Below are 21,018 nucleotides of genomic sequence, written 5' to 3'. Positions count from 1 at the left end.
TATCCAATACTTCAAAGGTATGATTATGTCTAGGAGCTGAATACTTAATTACTACCAATAATATGAACTACCTTAGTAGCTTAATCAGATATAGATATAAAAGTTTGGGTAGGTATTGCTTTAAGCCTCTAAAACAGTGAGTGAGAATAACTAGAGGCAAATGAGTCTGGTGAGAATCTAAACAGACACAAAGAACATAGTAGGCAGTAACCCAGAAACTCTGCAAGTACTGTTGGGGTCAACAAATTGTCTCCTCCCCTCGCTGTCCTTGCTACCCCTCTTAGGGGTCAGGACTGATCCTACTGCTTTACCTGGAGGGTAGACTAATGCCACATGGTCTCCATCCTGCAGGTGGCCCCTTTCCATCAGCATCACTGCTATCTTCTCTGCACGCTTGTGTAGCTGAACACACGTCAAGGAGTTTGCTATTGTTCCCTGAGCATCACAAGAACAGGTGTTTAGAGAGATCTTTATCATAGAAGACCATGCATCATATATTCTACTTAAATGAAATGCTCAGGTCAGTGGGTTTTGGTATAGTCACAGAACCACAATTATAACGGTCACATTTAGAATGTTTTCATCCTTCTCCCCTACTATGCCAAGAGAAAACTGACTCTCCCTCTTCAAAAGCCAGCAACTGTCACTAGATCTTCAGCTACACAGCTCAAGTGAATTTTCACGTAGATTTTTTAAAATTTGCAAAACAAAGAAAGGCTAAAAATACCCTGAAAGAAGTACAGTATCCTATTGGCACTAAGAAATATCGAAATATATGCCTTTCATTATTTACATTGTGCAGAAAAGCATGAATAAACTACATTATAGAAGCTCAGGCACGAGGATCAAGAGTTAGAGGCCAGTCTAAGTTATTTACAGGCATCCTGCACTGCATAGTACTAACCTGTCTCAACACAAGAAAGTAGAAGAGGTAAGCTTTCTACAAATTACATTCAGCTAATTAAAAAAAAAATCCTGAGGATACAATGTATAGTTTGCATTAATCACAGGTGAGAAGATATAATAGTCCATGGGTACTTTGAAATACACCCCCCCTTTTTTTTTAAAGCAATAGACATTTCTGCTTGGTACTCTATGGGGTGAGGAAGACAAGTTAAGCTGAAAGTGAAAACTGGCCATGTGTTAAGTGTATCATATTTATGTAAATAGTTTGGAAAAAGGATGTGGGAGCTTGTGGGACTTAAAGGAAAATACAGTGAGATTCAAGGCTCAAAGACTGAAACTCCCAAGTGAAAGATATTTGTGAAAGTAAGATCTTAAATGAGCTGGTGGAAGAGCTACCATATAGAAAACAGCTGTATGGACCAAAATGGCCAGAGCCTCTGGGCTGTTTGGGAGCAGTGCCTGGAAAAACACACAGAATTCCTGTTCCAAATGTCCCATGTCATAAGCATACATGTGACTAGAAAGGAAGGTCCTGATGGGAAGTATTTTATGATACATTAAGATACACATACCAATACCTCATATTTAGCAGAATATTCAGCAAAAAATAAAACCTGTTTAATCACAGTGAATTCTATGAGGCCAAGTTGTTATCTTTGATGACTGATACAAAGAAAGGTGGGGCAGTATGAAGTCATCTAGGTAACAGCTGAATTAACCTTCAGATATCCACTGATGCTGTGACTGGTGTTTTAGAAGAATGCTTAGCTTGCAAGTCTCTAAACTGGTCCTTTCCTTCCCACATACTTTCCTTTGCATCACAGAAAGATTAAAATAAGAAAACAGAAACTGGTATGTAATGTAGACTAGTGAGAGCAGAATGAAGCAAAGATGCTTAGTAAGTGTAGGTGTAAGTGTATGAGATGGCATGAGTCTAAGAAACACAGACAAAAGGTTATAATTTGGTGCCTTCAAAATTTAGCATTCTTCTGAGCATTTAGTCATGGACATGTCTATCAGCATGAATCAAAACACAAACCTCCCTGGACTTAAGGACCATTGAGCTTTTTAAAGCAACTATAGTGGGTGAGAGAATGAACAGCAAAGCTGATGGTAAGGCTCCTCATCAAACTTACCTTGACATTAGAGAATGGCAGTTTCTTTATGAGGAAAGGCAGAATACCATCTATGGTCATACACAGGAAATGAGCCTCCTGGCTCACTAGCATTATATCTCAGAAAGAGCTGACAGAATTGGTGTAGTCATCTATCCCTACTGAGAATATCTACTTGTTATTGGGGTGTGTATCACCATGGTACTGTTGCAGTATGCCTATGTCTGCCTAAGATAGTTGCAATTGCTCTAACTGATTTTCTTTTACCTTCAAAAGAGCTAAAATGAATCTCTACTATAGTTTATATGTGGTATGAATTTTCTCCAAAGCACCATAGGTTAAATTTTAATTCCAACAATGAAATATGAGAATTCTGTAAACATTAAGACCACAGAGTTTAGAGGTAAAATCTTAGGGAAGAAAGTAGGATTATTACATGATGTCATCAGAACAGAAACTCCGTGGTTGAATGATGGTGGGTTTCTGAGAAGAAAAAGAGACCAGCACACACAGGCATCCATCCAAAGTCTGAGTTACTCTTCTCCTTTCACATGACACTCTGTACTATCTCAGGGTTCTGTTAGCAAGAACGCCATTATAATATATGATCTCTCAACTTTGTATCCCCAGAACGGTGTGAATGGCTCAGCAGGTTGAGAGCACCTGCTATTCCTCCAGAGGACTGCAGTTTGAATCCCAGCCCCCACAAGGCGCCTCCCAAGGCCTTTCCCTCTCTCTCCACTGGTGAGCAAGTGAACACACCAATGCAAACTTTTAAAAATAAAATGATCTGCCTCAGAGATTTTATTGGACCAATACAACTGCTTATCAATAACCTGATGATGGAAGACAAAGCCCATGATTTGCACCCTCTCCCTTTCTTTGGTTTGAGAAGTTTGGATTATTCACATCACCAGTCAATAATTTCTAGAAAATAACTTTAGTTCTAGCTACTGAAAATTCCTAATGGGCTTTTAACAAAATGTGAAACTTAACTCACATGCCTTCTTTTATCTTTGATAAAGTTCTAAAGCAATTTCTAAATATTCTTTGCCATTTCATGGGGTTAACATAAAAATTAACCCATCACACTCTATGATAATAGTACAGGAGAGAAATATGCTTTGTGGTAATTAGGATCTGAAGCTGTCATGTACAGAGACTTGAAATTCATTGGCAGTACCCTCAAGTCCCTCTAGAAGCTCCTATGTGGGAAAGAGGTAGACTATCATATTTGTATGTCTGACATAAGTTTTTGCTCCATAGCTATGGCTATGTGATGAGGTGACCACCTTGCCTGGAAAGAACATGTTGAGTAAACACTGTCTTCTGTTGGGATTATCTTTTTATGTACTATGTAAAGATTGTCTTTGTATTATTCAAATGTTGATTTCTGTGTCAGCAGAGAGCTGAGAACTGTCTGAATTTTGGTATTGTTAATTAAACACTCTTCTCTATCACCTTCTGACTGGTTTAGTAAAGAGATAACAGTTTATAGCTAGGCAAAAGAGGAAAGGTAAGATCCATCCAGAGATGGGAACTGTGGGAAGAATTAAGAGACACAAGGATTTGCCAGCCAGACATGGAGGAAGTTAGATTGAGGAGAGGTAACAAGCCATGTGGCAAATGTGTACTAGAATAGATGGGGTTAAATAAATTATTCAAGCTAGTTGGGAGGTAGCAAGCTAAGGTTTTAGCTATAATAAATAATAGTAAGTCTCTGTGTCATTATTGGGAACTGACAGGTCAAAATAGTCAGACAATAGTCTTCCCCTGAATATTGGAATCCCTCACTGGGCTGTGGGAGATGTGGTATGTGTTGAGATCTCTCTTCCCTCTGCCCCTCCCCTACATTATCTGAAGAGTAGCTCACAATAAGTTCTCAGTTTGAATGTCAATCATGATATAAGACATTATTTCTTTTCTTCCTTTCTAACTTACAAGGTTGAATATGACATAACTCCATCATATATGAGTTCATTGCCACTTGCTCTTTGATAGTCTTGCGTGTTTGTGCACATGTACATGAAGGTAGGAAGGCAACTTCAGGTATAGTTCATCTATAAGGTGCTGTCCACCCCCCCTTTCTTGAGATGAGGTCTCTCAGTGGCCTAATACCCAGGGATCCACCTGTCTCTCCTTTCCTAGGGCAAGGATTATAAGCATTTCATCTCCACCCCACCTCTTCTTGTGTAGCTCAGGAACTGAACTAATGTCTTCATGCTTACAAGGTAAGCACTATACTGACTGAGCTATCTCTGAAGCCTCTATTCACTTTGAAGATCTTAATACAATCTTTTACTGCAATAGAAATACTACCAAGTTCAGAAACATGTTTCATTTTCCCAAGCACTACTTAAGAACACTGAGATACAAAGTGAATAAACTTTAATTAATTAAAAAAAAAAAGAACACAAGTTCCAAGTGAACTTGTGGTTTCTATTCTGAAACCACTGGATAAAAAGTAGATTTATAGGTGAAGTTGTTTCATCAAGTTAATATTGTCTTCTAAAATAAGTTGTGAGAGAGTTTTCATGACAGGCTGGTAAGGCAGAGTTATACAGAGGTCAGCATCCATTTAAACATAACAAACTTCATAGTCAATGACTATGAACTTGACACCATTTTAACAATGAAAAAAATTAAGGAGTGAAGAAAAGAGCAAATAAAAATTCACGTTTTAAATACATAAATAAGTATATAAATTTATTTACTACAAATAAAGAAACAAAAGAATTAAATGACTTGGCTGAAGTTCCTGGTTTAAAAAAAAAAGATATTCTTCATGTTTTGAGACAGAAAGTTTTCTACTATTCCTGATCATTTTAATAAGCACTATTCCAATCTTCAATCTTGCTACCTCATGCCTACTTACTACAGTTGCCAAGGATGCAAGCACATGAATAGATACTGAATGCAATAATGAAAAACACCCTTCACATTCTGAAGTCAAGTGTTTCAATTATCTTAAAAGACCCATGGTCCAAGAATGATAACTTTAAAATAAAGGTCAAATTCATAATTATTAAACATACTTTGCAGAGCTGGGCAGTGATAGTACACACCTTTAATCCCAGGACTTGGGAGGCAGAGGCAGGTAGAGCTCTGAATCCAAGGCCAGCCTGGTCAGAGAAAGTTCCAGGACAGCCATGGCTACATAAAGAAATCTTGTCTCAAAAAAACAAAAACAAAAACAAAAACAAAAACAAAAACAAAAACAAAAAAACCTTCCAGAGGCTAAAAGAAAAAATACACAAGCAACCTTCTAGGCTCCACAACAGGCACTACTGTGATGAGTGATTACTGAATATGTGATGGCAAGATGGGAAAGACAGAGTATGTAGTGCAGAGATAGGAGACAAAGGGAATCCGAGTGGTTTGTGAACTGTGGAGTGAGGTGGAACTGGGAGACTATGTTTAAAAGGTCACACTGATTGGATGCCAAGCCTGGTATCCTGACAACACTCCAAGGCGCTATCTGGGGTATCTTCATTACAGTTACACAAAAGCAGAACACTGCTATTTTCACTATTTGTCCATAAATACACTGCCATCACATTTGAATTTTTGTATCTACAAGGATCTACAAGGATTTACTAACTCCTGTGCTACCCACTTAGACTTTTATAAAGTTTGAACGCAGGTATTTGTTCATCTTAGAAAAATGGGAGCAAGGTATTAGGCAATGTTAAAGGGGGAGTTTAAAAGTGATTCATTTTGATTTGCTCTCTGTTGACAGCTTGCACAGGATATACTCACCATGGCAGTATTAGAATATTAGGAAAAGAAAGAAAGCTCTACCCATTAAAAGATCTACCAGGCCCAATGAAAAGGAGGTCAGTTATAGTTAAGGCCTTCCATTCTAGTTATCACTTTGGAGGAAATATTGGAAGAGGAAGAGCCATGGAGGCTAGGAACAAAGGAAAGTCAAGAGGAGCTTACAGGAAAACCACCACATGAAGAGGTCCAGGAGAGTCCAGGAAGAGAAGATTAACGGGGAATAAAAGTATCACAGATGTAAAGGAAGATGAAACTGGGCAGTTGTATGAAGGAAGAGGAATCATGTCTATATTTGTAGGCTGAAGATAGACTCAATGAAAAAGCTGAAAATGGAAGTCTGAGACCAGAGATGGCTCAGCAGATAAAGATATATGCTATCCTGAAAGGCCTGAGTTCAATATCCAGGACCCACAAAATGGAAAGAGAGAATTGATCCCCACAAGTTGTCTTCTGACCTCCAGAAGCATGTTGTTTCACACACACACACAACAAATAAAAATGTAATGAAACTGAAAAAGGGGGGAATAATTTTTCAGATACATGGGTATATGATTACTGAATTCTCAGAGTTCAGGCTCTATGACTAAATGGCTATGTGACCATATATAGAAGGAGGTCCATGGGCTGCGAACACAGGGTGCCCCTTAGAGGGGAGGCTTTCCATTAGACATTCAGAGAACAGAGGAACCATGATGAAATGCTCTTTGTTGTCTCCAAAGACTCTCCTTGGATAAGATCTTAACAGATGTTGTATATGATGACCATCTGACCAACTCCAGAAAGGTAAGTTTAAGTTGATAAAGACCTTTATGGCAGATTAAGGTGAAAGACGTCCAAGTACATATATTCAGAGGAATTCAATCACATGCAAACAAACGCTGATAACCAGAAGCCAAACCTTTGAGCACTTAAGACTTTGATCATTTTTAGGATCAGAAATCCTAAATGGCCTCAGATTTATAGACTTACAAGTGCCTGTACTTGACAAGAGGTTTTACCATCATGGTCTATATTTCAAGCTTTAGTTCCATAGCATAAAGAAAAGTAAGAAAAAGAAAAAGCTGGGTACAGTGCTGCTTGCCTATAATCCCAGCACTCTGGGAGCCAGAGGCAGGTGGATCTCTGTGACTTTGCAGGCAGCCTGGTCTACAAAGTGAGTCCAGGACACCCAAGGCTACACAGAGAAACCTTATCTTGAAAGGCCAAAAAAATAAACAAATAAGTGGGCTGGAGAGATGGCTCAGTGGTTAAGAACACTGCCTGCTCTTCCAAAGGACCCTGGTTCAATTCCCAGCATGTACATGGCAACTCACAACTGTCTGTAATTCCATGGGATCTGACACCTTCACACTAATGCGCATAAAATAAAAAGTTAAGAGCAGCAGAAACCACAGAGGCCTCCAGCAGGAGAGTGTTGTGTACATTTTGGTTTCTGATATGTAAACATGCTTTTGCTATAATTCCAAGTTGGGGACTTTAGTTTGTCCACACCTATTTAAGCATCTCATGTGGAGCATGGTCTTAGCCAACTAGAATTAGTTGAATTCTGAGCACTTTGAGGAGTATAAATATGATAGCCCAGAGGAAGAAGGGTCTGCTGCTCAGAGGAGGACTGTTTGCTGATTTACTGGTTACTGACATCAGTATTGCACCCAAAAGAATCCTAGGACCTACCCAGCAAAGAGAGCTCTGCCCCCTGTCCCCACTAACCTTTGTTTTCTTCTACCCAGTGTTGGGGGATTGGAAAGAGGTAGACAGATTTAAGAACCCTAAATAAAGTACGTTTGTTAAAAAAATAAAATAAAAAAATAAAAAGTTAAATAAATAAAAAATATTAAACAAATAAACAAAAAGCAGAAAAAAAATCCCCAACAGATCGTTAACAGACCTTTGCACATAACTTTTATTGTTAATATTTGCTACTAAATTTAAGTTCTGACTTCTAAGTGCTTTTAAGGAGGATGAGTTTAATTGATTTCCTAATATGAAACTGAACAGAAACTTTGTAACGTAGAAATGGTTTTCATTCCCTAGAGTATGTAACTAAAACACATTTATATGTAAACAAGTTTGTTTATAAGAATAAAACGATCTCTTAGAAGTACATTCGTTTTCTACTGTAGATAACATTAACCTCTCAATTTTGGGTGGGAAATACTGTGGAGAAGGTGAAAGCAATAACAAGTATGCATTTATTGCTTTGCAATCTGCTTCATGACTGCAGATACAAATCGTACTGATACAGTACAATTTGCTGTGTATCAGCTCCAGATGCTGCAACTTCCTCCATAATGAATTGTAACCTCTCAGCTGAATTAACAGCCCTGGCCATGTTACGTTTGTTAAGAGTATTTAACCATTGAACCAAGAAGAGTCTTTGTGAATATTATAAAAGGAGGTAACCTCCCAGGAAAAAGTTCAGACTACTAAAGTAAGAGATTAGGAAGTATGAGCTCTGGCACTTTAGAGCCTACCCGACAATTGAGCAGTGTGTATAGCAGGTGATCTGGGGTGGTCTGCGCTCTCCACTGTAAGACCTCTGAGAGGAACAGGAACTGCAATGACACAAAGATGGTAGGGTCATGCCACTGGAATCTGGGTTAGGCAATCGCAATATTTAAGTAAAAATAAATTGAGTAAAATAAATAAAGTAAAATAAATTGAGTGCATGCTTCCCTACACAGAAGCACAAGGACATATTCACATTAAAAAAAAAAACAAAACAAAACTCTGCCAAATAAGTCATCAAAAGAATGAGAAAATACTTGGCTTTTCCCTGTTGCTATTTAGAAATACATGGAGGGGATAGGATTTCCACAAGGAGAGCAACAGAACCAAAAAATCTGGCCACAGAGGTCTTTTCTAAGACTGATATTACAACCAAGGACCACGCATGGAGATAAGTGAGAACCCCTGCACAGATGTAGCCCATGGCAGTTCAGTGTCCAAGTGAGTTCCCTAGTAATGGGAACAGGGACTATCTCTGACATGAACTCAGTGGCTGGCTCTTCGATCACCTCCCCATCAGAGGGGAGCAGCCTTACCAGGTCACAGAGGAAGACAATGCAGTCAATCCTGATAAGACAGGGAAGGGGAGGAGGATCTCTTCCCCTTGGGGAGGGGCAAGGGAGGAGAAGAGGGAGGGAGGGTAGGATTAGAAAGGGATGAGGGAGGGGGCTACAGCTGGGATACAAAGTGAATAAACTATAATTAATAAAAAACAAATAAATTAAAAAAATGAAAAAAAAAAGAATTTAATGTATCTGAGACTGACAGTTCCTACCCTTGGCTAGGCAAGTTCTCTACAAGTCAGCCCAAGGAAGAGGAGGGCTATCCCCCTTATAAGTAACATCAGCCAACACAGTCAGTCATTTTTCCTCCCAGGGCTACAAGAATATAAAACACTGATTTCTGTTATGTGCAGGGGAAAAAAAAAATTCTAATCTAACTTACTTAAAAAAAAGCTTCTATTAAATATATGACTGTAGAATGCCAATTCTCTGTTGTTATTAAATTTCATTACAAGTTACATAGATTAAATGCATCAAACTGATTTAGTACGTAATAAAAAGGACAGTCTCATTTCACATGAAGATATAGGAAACATATACATCCTGATATGTCTTATTAATAGAAATGTACTATGTGAGGGGAATATGACAATCAAGTTTTTTTAATGAAAAAATTTCTGTATGTTATTACACTGGTAGTATTTAAATGGTTTTATCACATTCCTTAATAGCCCATACTGAATGGGCCTAATCTTGGGCTATGGGAAATAGGGAGTCCTAAGCATTGTCAGAGCTGAGGTGCTGCAATGGGACTCAGAAATACATAAGCAAGTTATGAGCTCTGCTGTGTGGGTGAGGAGGAGCTAGATATTTGCTCTTTAAGCTGCTGTAAGGAAAGCTACCTGCTAACGACCAGAAGACATAAACTGTACACAAAGATCACTGTGAGGCAGTGAGAGCTTCACATAAGGGCTGGTGGGGGATACTTAGAAAGAAAGTGGTGAAGAGCAATGGTTTCCTAGTATTTGTCTCAGTCCTGTACAGGTTGATGATATCACTTCACTTCCGTGACATGATAAAATTTCTTAGAGCCTCATCCTCCTCCCCCCCCCATAAGACTATGAATCTCTACTGTATGACAAGTGGGGAGGTGTGGCAGTATTATCAAAGATGTGAAATCAGCAATACATGTGGAACTGACTCATTGAGGACTTGGGACTGTGTGATTCTACAAATAGTTAACACATCTCTAGAGTCAAGGGAATAATTTGAGTTCTGACCTCGGTTCTCACCTTCCGGGCCTGGTCATTGTCCTCTATCTGACCCAGGTCTCTGCCACTAGCCTGGGCAATCCTCTTCCCAGAAACCAGGTTTCCCACCATCACTGAGGCAGGGCCAATTTCTGGGGGGGAAAAAAAGAGAAGTATAACCTTAGAGACAAAAGCGAAATTCTTTCTAACAGGATTCTTACATAATTAGTAAGGAATTAACCTAGAAAAAAAGAATGCTTTCAAAGACCATGCCTTGAATCACTTTTTAAAAAATTTAATTTACATAATTATTACAATTTATTCACTTTGTATCCCCACTGCAGCCCCCTCCCTTGTCTCCTACCAGTCCCACCCACCCTCCCTTTTCTCCCCCTATGCCCTTTCCCTAAGCCTCTGATAGGGGAGGACCTCCTCCCTTTCTATCTGATGCTAGCCTATCAAGTCTCATCAGAAGGGCTGCATCATCTTCCTCTGTGGCCTGACAAGGTTGCACCCCACCCCCCGAGAGGTGATCAGAGAACCTGCCACTGAGCCCATGTCAGAGACAGCCCCTGTACCCCTTACTAGGGAACCCACTCGGAAACTGAGCAGCCAATGGGCTTCCTTTGAACAGGGCATCTAGGTCCTCTTCATGTATGGTCCTTGGTTGGAGTATTGGTCTCTGCAGGACCCCTGTGCCTAGGTATTTTGGCTCTGTTGTTCTCCTTGTGGAGTTCCTGTCCACTCCAGATCTTTCTATATCCCTCTTCTTCCATAAGGATTCTAGTGCTCTGCCCCAAGTTTGGCTATGAGTCTCAGTATATCCTTCAATACCCTGATGGGTAGTCTTTGAGAGGTCCTCTGTGGAAGGCTCCTGTCCTGTTTCTTGTCTTCTGCTACTTCTGATGTCTATCCTGTTTGTTCTTCTGAATGAGGATTAAGCATCTTCCCTAGGGTCCTCCTTGTTGTTTAGCTTTTTTAGGGCTATAGATTTTAATATGTTTATCCTATATTTTATGGCTAATATTCACTTATAAGTGAGTATATATAATTTGTTTCTTTTTGCTTCTGGGTTACCTCACTTAGGATGATTTTTTTCTAGTTCTCATCATTTTACTGCAAATTTCATGATTTCCTTGTTTTTAATTACTGAGTAGTATTACATTGTGTAAAGGTACAACACTTTAAGTATCCATTCCTTCGTTGAGGGACATCTAGGTTGTTTCCAGATTCTTGCTATTACAAATAGATCTGCTATGAAAATGGTTGAGCAAATGTCCTTATTGAATGGTGGGGCATCTTTTGGGTATATGTCTAGGACTGGTATAGTTGGATCTTGAAGTAGCACTATTCCTAATTTTCTGAAGAAGTGCCAGACTGATTTCCAAAGTGGTTGTACAAGGTTATATTCCCACCAGCAATGGAGGAAGATTCCTCTTTCTCCACATCCTCTCCAGCATGTATCATCCCTTGAGTTTTTGATATTAGCTATTCTGCTGGGTGTGAGATGAAATCTCAGGGTCATTTTGATTTGATTTCCTGAATGACTAAGGATGTTGAGCATTTCTTTCAGTATTTCTCTGCCAATCGATATTCCTCTGTTGAGACTTCTGTTTAGCTCTGTACCCCATTTTTTTAATTGGATTACTGGGTTTGTTGATATTTAACTTCTTCAGTTCTTTATATATTCTGGCTATTAGCCCTGTCAGATGTAGGTTGGTAAAGATCTTTACCCAGTTGTTGTTTTGTGAATCACTTTTATTATAAGACCTGATGTACTTGTGATGGCCAAAATGGAGAAACCTTGATTAGGGTATACAGAAGTAATGTTTTCATATATACAGCATCCCTTAGCACCTTGTAAGCTGATGCTTCTATTAGCTAGTATGAAGCTAACATTATGATGCATATTCAGGGGTGATTATAAAAGTGATACGGAGGAAAAATACAGGATGCAAAACCAGGATACACTTCACCGAGGAAGACCTCTTCTATAATGCGAGTTGACTCAAACCAAGCAAATTATAACACATTAACCTCTTGAGATAGATTCAGAGAATACTCATGAAGGGACATGATAGAGAATCACTTATCTATAGGTTTTATTGACCAGTAAGATTTGAGATTAAAGATCTCAGCCCACAATGAGATGTAGAAAAGTAAACCTAGAGATGCTGTACACTGAAAGTGTTTTTTCACTACACTGTTACAAACTCAATGAGCTTTCCCTCCCTAGTTTAAGACAGAAGTTTGAAAGAGAAATATTAAACATTTTTTTCTGTGATACCTTCATTTTTTTTCAATTATTAAAGAAGGAAGTTTCTTTAAAAATATTTTTGTAAAAGATTTTATTACATGTTTCCTTGTACACATACAAGCATTCATGCCATGGTATGAGTGCAGAAGTTAGAGAGCACTTGCTAGAGTCAAGTTCTCTCCTCTATCATGTGGGTCCTGGGGGAAATCAAAGATAGGTTCAAGATTAGCAACAATCACTCTACTCACAGAGCCATTTTGCTGGACCAGAAATTTCTTAAGGAACTACAGAAACTCAAATTTTGACTGTTAGAAACCCTTGCATGCCAATTACTCATCTTTGCATTTAATGCATACACAGAAATTAAGGAATATATATTTAATAGGAAAAGGTTTTGCATTCTAGATCTGTATGTGTGAGAGAGACAGACAGACAAACATATACACACACAGAGGTGAGGGGAGGCAGGGGGTACAGGGGAGAAGGGAGGGAAGAAAAAGATATTTAGCATAGGAATTACAGTATAAAGACTAAGATGATGGTGAATTAAAAAATTGGTGGGTAAAGTACTTGTTATGCTGCCATGAATAGTGGAGCCCAACCCCCAGAACCCATTTAAAAAGCTCGGGGGGTGTAATACCCACCTGCAACCTCAGTGCATATGAGGCAGACATGGACAGAAACAACTTGAAACAAGTTGGCTTGTGAGACTAGCTGAATCAATAAGCTGTGAGTTTAACAAGAGCCCTTGCCTCAGCGTATTACGTGGAGAGTGATTAAAGACACACATCAACTTCAAGCCTTCACATTCATGGACACTCAAGTGTACCCACCCATGTGAACATGTATATAAAACATACCACACACATAAACAGAAAAAAAAAAAAACCACAGCATAAACTAATACAGGTAGCATGATCAATTTGTACTATATTTTTGATGAAATTTTAAGATGATGACTGGTAAGTGAAATTGCTATTAAATGTCTTTTGATTAAGTTCTATGTTAATCAATCAAGACACATGCATTATTTACTATCCACAAAGAACTGAGTGTCTTGAAGCTCAACCAGAAGATCAGGAAACATATAAAATAAAAAGATGAGATTCATATCAATGGATACAGTACCAAGGAACAAGGCCTAGAATGGGCCAGTTACCATGACAACTACAATGAGCATTACTTTAGCTTCCCCATAAAAATGTTCTGGAATTCTGGCTCGGACAAGGCATCTGCTCACCCTTTAGCTGACAGTCCAAGTCACAAGCAGAGTTACTCATCCTCCACAGACATGCAGTGGTCCATGTGAATTTAGTTTGCCAGAAAAATATATCTTTCCCTTCTTGTACTGAACATTCTGCATGCGACTCTTCAGTGTTTTTCAGCTATTCTGATAGAATGTCATGAGGGAAGCTGTAGCTGTGGATTTGTGTCTGTTCTGGTAACTACTGTAGAATTGTTGCTAGTTCTTACAATGGCTTAAAGGTTGTTCAACACTTCTGTGCTCAGGTTTTTAATCATACTACACACTACTATTAACTGAATAAATAACTTGCCCATCAGAAAAGACAATTTTTTTTGTCTATGAATCTGTATTTTAAGGACTCTATTTGTTGCTTGTAATGAAAACTTTACATATATGTGGCTAAAGACAATATTTACTCTGGTTGCTAGTAGCATACCTGTTTAGAATTATTTTAAGTGTTTCTTCCAAAAAAGCTAGTTTTTGAAGAAAAACTACACACACACACACACACACACACACACACACACACATACATACACACACACAATGGTGTCCGAGGGCAATGTCTTCTGGGGCCATTACAGGTCATTATCAGCAAATCTAGAGAGACTTATATAAGTGAGTCATAATGCCCCAGCATAGATCCTATATATTTGTTGAATGGGTGGGAGTAAGGGAGAATAGAAAGATGACAGAAAAGAGAAAAAGAGATAAAATACTGCTAGGCACTAGTAAAGCCCTGGGTTCAATTTTCAGAATGAAAGAAGTAAAAAAAAATGCATTTTCAAGACACATATTACTACATATTACCTGCATACATATATATGCAGAGTTAACCATCACCTACAGCTTTATTGAGTAGGAATAATATTAAAGTTTTAATCCATTAAACCATAATTTCCTGCTATCCCTAATGAAAGTAGCTTTCTTTAGGTGTCTTGACCTTTGCTCCAGCCTAAGACCAAAGTCTTTTCCTATGGGCCGATTTTTCTAAACTACTTAAGAGTCTTAAGATTGAACAGGTAAGGCCAGTTAGTATTAAAATCATGGTATTTACTTGCAAATGATATACTCCTATACTAAGTGTCTATCCTGAAGCTTCATGTGGTATTGAACTGGCTTGGTTATAGAAACTACTGCTATTAGGGTCACTAGGGCCAGACCCTAGTGCCAGACATTCAACTACTTAAGCCATCAAAATTATAGAAAAGATGGTTTAGTCACCTGCAGTTTGATGCTGAGGACACGTTATTGAGTATGGAGTGAAGCATGAAACTATAGTATCTATAATACTATAGATACCAACATGCATACAAAGAGCAAGCCCTGCATCATTTCCAGTGTTGTTTATGTTCTCAGACAGTATGGTTTTTGAAAGGCTGTTTTCTATCCTTCTGTGATGCTCCCTGAAGGACAGTACTTCTTATTTTCCTGAGGTTTCCTGTTAAAGTACTAGTTATACTTTAGTCAGCTATAGCTCTACATTTGTTATAAATTCATATAGACCAAGGACAGTGAGGAAAAATGTAATTTGAGGAGAAAAGAAACAGAGGAGATCTAGAATATGAAAACAGTAGAGACAGAAATGTCAGGTGTAATGGTAATCCTATAATCCTGGCACTTGGGAGGAGGAGACAGGAGAATTTTAAGTTGAAGGCCAAACTGGGTTACTTATCAAGAATCTAATAAAGAGAGGGGATAGGAGAGAGGAGAGGAGGGTGAGAACAGTGAATAATAGATACCAATAAGAAAAGTTAATCTAATGTATCTCAAAAGCTAAACAAACAAATGAAACCCCACTTCCTATGCTGTTTTGCATACTTAAATGTGAGTATACTAGGGAAGATCACACTACTTAGTGGCATAACTCCCATACTGCCTACCATAAAAACATCCCTGAGGTGTAAAAATAATAAGTGCAAGGGTTTTGCAATATGAAGGATAGATTCAAGTCCTTAGCCTACTATATGTTTGGCCAATCACTTTTCTCCTTCAAGCTTTCCATACTTGATCTTTGATTTGAGGTCACCCTCTTGTCTCTCGGACCTGTCCTGCAAGACCTCCAGACCCGATCACCTCTGAAGAGCAACCAGGATGAGAGCTGTTCAAGTGGCTTGCACAGTTATTACAAAGGGGGCAGTGTTAAGGCACTAGCTGGGTAATAAGGTTGTCCACCTTTAGGATGACTTGCTAACGACTCCTGCTCAACAGTACCATTCTTTAACAGGTGGCAATAAAAGACCCCAAGCTAGGCTTAAGAAACAGGAAGTGGAAGGTGAGTAATGTTGAGATATGTTTAAATTCTGTGTTGGGCACATTGTAGCTGTGTGATGTTAGATAAAACTCAGTCTCCCTCTCTCTGTGCTTCATCAGTACAACAAAGAGCACCCTTTTTCTTTTTTTTTAATTTATTTTGATTTCCTTTTTTATTTACTTTACATCCCAAGGGTGTCCCCTCCCTTATCTCCTCCCAGTGGCTCCCTTACCCCCTTACTCCTTCCCCTCTCTTTGGGGGGGGGCTCCCTCTGTATCAACCTTCCCTAGCACATCAACTCGCATCAGGACCGAGCATGGAAGAGCACTCTTTTCATGAAACCATAAGGACCAACAGATTAGCACATATAGAGATTGGGATGGTACACATCAGATCATGTTTGTCCAGCTTTGGTCTGGTTTGTATATACTAGCCCCTTAGCAGGATAGTTCCTATTTTCTAATTTATTACATTCAGACAAATTCACTGACAAGTGTGTGTGATCTAATAGTTCATGACTGATTTAGGAGCTATGAGAATCAAGCCAGATAAAGGGTAATGTGTTCCCAATCTATCAGGCACTGAGACAGCAGTCTTCGTCAGGAATAAATAGAATTCCTCATGTTCCAAAGCATTATCCCATAGCCTATTGCTTTCACTCCTCAATTAGCCATATAAAACCTTGTATGTATTGTTCTAATTATGTATACTAGGACCCCCAAGGGTTTGTGTCTAGTCTAGGACTACAAATAAATGACTGTGTACAACCAATTCCAGTGGAAGTATTATCCAATGAGAAGGTACACAGCATTTCTACCCATATGCTCTGTACTGACTACCTAAGTAGACCTCATTGTCTCAGCAGAGCTGCTGCATTCCAGCTATCAAGGTGCAAACATACTTTGTGAGGAAAATATTCTGTCTGGAGTGTGCATCATGTATAGAACATGTGTGCAGATGATTACCAGATTATTCCTAGATGTAGCCCCTCTTGAGCCTGCTATTGACAGGAACACAGTTTACAAAGCCCACTCAAGGCTATGTTCAGACCATGCAAGAGCATACCTGGCTGCTTCTGCCGAGGTTTAGGTAAATTTGTGACACAGGTGTGTGGGCACATCAGGACATTGCAGGGGTGAAGGGAGCCCTCCAGGAAAAGCTGCTTTGTTTCTGACAAATGGATGCCACCAAGTGGGGTTTTGGGAAGGGTATTTGCTGGTACCAACGCCAGGCAATAAACTCCAACTTGATGTATACTGTCAATTGCCTGAAAAGGAAGAAAAGGGCAGTCATATTGAAATAGGAAATACAAACAGAAAACAGTAAATAGTATATTTATTTAGGTTTTATTGTTTGTGTGTATGGGTGTGTATGGGTGTGTGTGTGTGTGTGTGTGTGTGTGTGTGTGTAGGTGGTTTTTGAGTGCTGTCCTTTTTTCTTTTTTTAAATCTTTTTGATGAAAGTATCTCTTACTGGCTCAAATTTGCCAATTAGGCTAGGCTGCCTAGACAAAAAGGTCCAAAGACCTTCCTTTCTAGCAAAAAGATCACAAGACATACCACTGTCCCTGGCTCATTCTACATGGCTTCTGGGGATTGAACTTGGGTACTGATGCTCACACAGAAAGCTTACTTGACTCACAGAGCTCTCTCTCCCATCTTCCTCATTGTTGTTTCTCTGTTTTTGTTTTTTGTTTGTTTTATTTAAAGCCCAGCCTCACACTATAGCCTAGACTGATCTTTAACTAGTGGCAATCAATTTGCCTCAGCCTCCAAAAACTGGAATTACAGGAATGAGTCACTATACCTAGCCTTTGTAAATAACTACATGCACAAAAACATTGTCTATACAAACACTCACAAAGGAAAAACTGCTCACAAAAGAAAAAAACATTCACATTTCCAATGGAGTCTCAGTAGGTATACAAACCATACTTAAAGGCAGGCCCAATTTCAGCATAAATGGGCAACACAAAATGAATTCAGTGGTATTGCTGGAAGGGTTTGTCTCAGAAAGCTTTATCCAGGCTTTTTTTTTTTTCTTTTTTTTACCATATATTATGGTTTCCAATTCTGTTTTTATGCGATTTATGTATCTGTATCTCTACCTGTATGCATTTTTCTTTTTCTTTGCTGTCTGACTGACTCTGTGTGTGTGTGTGTTTGTGTGTGTGTGGTTGTGTGTTCATTTTTAAATGTGAGGAATAAAGGAATGTAGATTTACATGGGTGGGAAGATAGGGAGGACCCGGAAAGAGTTGTGAGATGGGAAACCATGATCAGAATATATTGAATGAAAAAGCTATTTTCAATAAAAATTAAAAATTATAAAAACCACCTACTGTCTATAATATATAAAAGTATACATGGTATGGACTGTGTTCTGCATGAAGGCCAAATGAAGAGATAGTTTTCTCACTACAATAAAAAGGTTCGCATAATTCCACACAGAGCTATTAGAAAACCATAAATAATTAAAAAGGGGGGGTTTGGAAAAAAGAGTGTATATTCTCGTAATTATAACAACACGTTTGTTGTTCTCTGATGTAACTGCAAAAAAAGCAGTTTTGCAGTTCCTGACTTTTGACCTTCATCTGCTTAGCTTGTTTCTGGATACTATATAATTTCCAATCAGACAGTTTGAACAACAGAATATGGGCTTACAGGCAAAGGACTAGTTGACAAATGTTGCGCCATAGTCTTACAGTGAATAAGAAAAGCTGGAACTACTTAAATGCTTTAAGCCACAGCCCCACATACCTGGAGTACTCTGCTCATCCACTGGAAACTGTCTTCCTCTGTGGAGTCTGGCCTCTGCTCAGCCACAATCACTATCCTTTCATCATGAAGGACGGTCACTGAGAACACAGCTATCCTGCAAGAACAGAGGGAACATGTGGTAAGCAGGGACAGAGACCTGTTTCCAAGAACTCCTGTGGCAGTAAGAACCTATAATCAAGATTAATTAATCAAATCTCAGGGTCCTTCACAGAGCCAAACTAGTTGCAGACCAAGTCTGGGGGTACACAGGCAAGCTGCCAGTGGCTACCCTTTCCCAAAAGAAAACTGACCTTCTATCTTTCACCTGCTAGCAACCAATTGTCGATAGCTCCTCAGGTAGGCCTAGACCAGTGGTTCTCAACATTCTAATGCTTCAACTATTTAACACAGTTACTCAAGTTGTTGTGAACCCCAACATAAGCTTAGGCTCTAGTTTTAAAGATAATTTAAATCTGGGAATGGTCCAGCCATGTTCCTATGAACTGTTAGTTTTCAAAGAAACTGTTAGTTTCAAAGAAAAGCATCTGGAGGAGTTTCTGATTCCTCTTCTGCATTACCAGAAATCTCAAGAGCTACAGGAAAACATCTACATGTAATTAACACTTGCTGAGTGCCTACTGTGTTAGGGAGGGAAGAAAGGAAGGAAGCAAGAAAGGAAGGAGGGAGGGAAGGCGGGACGGAAGGAAGAAAATCGTGGGGCACTCAGACACACAAGCAGGCACTTTTCTACATAAGTTATGATTGATTGTTATGCCTGGGTCTCTTGGACCTACACAGAACTTTTAAAGATATTAAGTTAATGAGTGTCTCAAAGAGTTCATATTAGTTCTTGAGGAATCACAACTTGTTGAGATCTCAGTGGTCATTGAGTCCAAATGCTTCAATTCGATAGAAGATGGAACTGAGTCCAAATAAATCTAAGTAATTTCTACAATCTTTAAGCCCTATTCAACTATGCTGGCTTAGTTATATGCCAAAATGACACAAGCTAGAGTTATCAGAGAGGGAATCAATTGAGAAAATGCTCCTATAATATCAAGTTGTAGGCAAGCCTGTATGGTTCTTAATTAGTATTGATGTGGAGGATCCAGCCTATTGTGGTTGGAGCCCCCCCCTCGGCTGGTGGTCTTGTGTTCTGTAAGAAAGTAGGCTGCACAAGCCATGAGGAGCAAGCCAGTAAGGAGTACTCCTCCATGGCTTTTGTATCAGCTCTTGCCTCTAGGTTCTTACTTTGAATTCCTGTACTGACTTCCTTCAATGATGAACAGTGATATGGAAGAATAAGACAAAAAAAGTCTTCTCGAAATTGCTTTTGGTCAATGGTGTTTTATCAAAGCAACAGTAACTCTAACTTGGAAACCAGCTATAAACCAAAACTGAGCATTTAATTTGAAGACAAGTACCACTTACCTTCCTCTGTAGACAAACTTCATGGGCTCTACAGCCAAGGCTGTGGCCACAATGTCATCGGCATTATGTCTTCGTCCACTGACTACCATCAGGCCATCCATCTTACCCACAACAAAGACAAGGCCTCCAGGACCAACAAATCCCAGCAAACCTGTCCTTATGAATGGGTATTCACTGATTGGAGCCCCAGAGCTGGTCATGGGAAATACCTAGGGGAACAAGGCTGCAATTAGGCCACCTCATGGGTTAGCAGGGTCATAGTTTTATACCACTTCTCTGCGAAGAGAAACCAAATTTACTTCCCTACCTGCAATAACTCTGCCAGCATGAGATCATGGTGACTCTGCTTGACAGTCCACAAACATGGTGTGATGTTTAATCTTCATTGTCAATTAGACTGGATTTTGAATCACCTAGGAGATATACCTCTGGTCATACCAGAGAGCTTTACCCTAGGGAAGATTCAGTCTGAATGTGGGTGATACTATTTCTTGGGCTGACGGCTTAGACTGAATACAAAGGAAGCTAAGCACTAGTATTCATCTTTTGGTGCTTCCTGACCATGGCTGCAATTGGATAAATTGTCTCATGTTCCTGCTACCATGGCTTCCCCAAGATGGATTATACTCTCCAACTGTAACCAAAATAAATTCTTCCCACTTAAGTAGCTTTTGTTAGATAGTTATAGGCAGGTCAAATGTAAATAAATGCACACGGACATGTTTTCCTCATGATCAGCAAAGTTCTGTTGTTTCTGCATGTCTCAGTGATATGCAAGAGCTTGAGGAAGCTCCTCTCTCAGACTCTGAGCCTCCACATGGACAGTGGCCAGAAATCATTGCACTATGCTTAAAATACCAGGTGAAAGTGGTTAATGGAGACTTAAGGTATATTTTTAAATAACACATATTGGTGTAGCTGATCCTTATTCATTAAAATGTTACTTCTCCTTATTGGAAACACACCAAAATAGAAAATGTGAAGAGAGCACAGGAAGTCAGAAATGCAAA

At 39.2% G+C, this 21,018-nt stretch overlaps 1 protein-coding gene across 6 annotated transcripts in view; it reads right to left on the bottom strand.

The window, feature by feature from the left end:
• Dip2c (disco interacting protein 2 homolog C) overlaps window positions 1-21,018 on the bottom strand; it is a 408,243-nt gene that overhangs the window by 48,374 nt on the left and 338,851 nt on the right. For 3 of the 6 annotated variants that reach the window (XM_060372683.1, XM_060372685.1, XM_060372688.1), the window contains 6 exons: window positions 20,009-20,217; window positions 18,578-18,692; window positions 16,885-17,086; window positions 10,093-10,214; window positions 8,276-8,356; window positions 312-435 (listed from right to left, as the gene is read on the bottom strand). In XM_060372683.1, the coding sequence (XP_060228666.1) occupies window positions 312-435; window positions 8,276-8,356; window positions 10,093-10,214; window positions 16,885-17,086; window positions 18,578-18,692; window positions 20,009-20,217 (853 nt within the window). The remainder of the gene's footprint in view (window positions 1-311; window positions 436-8,275; window positions 8,357-10,092; window positions 10,215-16,884; window positions 17,087-18,577; window positions 18,693-20,008; window positions 20,218-21,018) is intronic. The other 3 variants (XM_060372684.1, XM_060372687.1, XM_060372689.1) reach the window with 1 other exon arrangement.

Source organism: Meriones unguiculatus, chromosome 19 (assembly GCF_030254825.1).
Source record: "Meriones unguiculatus strain TT.TT164.6M chromosome 19, Bangor_MerUng_6.1, whole genome shotgun sequence".
In the NCBI taxonomy this organism is placed as follows: domain Eukaryota; kingdom Metazoa; phylum Chordata; class Mammalia; order Rodentia; family Muridae; genus Meriones; species Meriones unguiculatus.
This window is presented reverse-complemented; position numbering and strand designations above follow the sequence as displayed.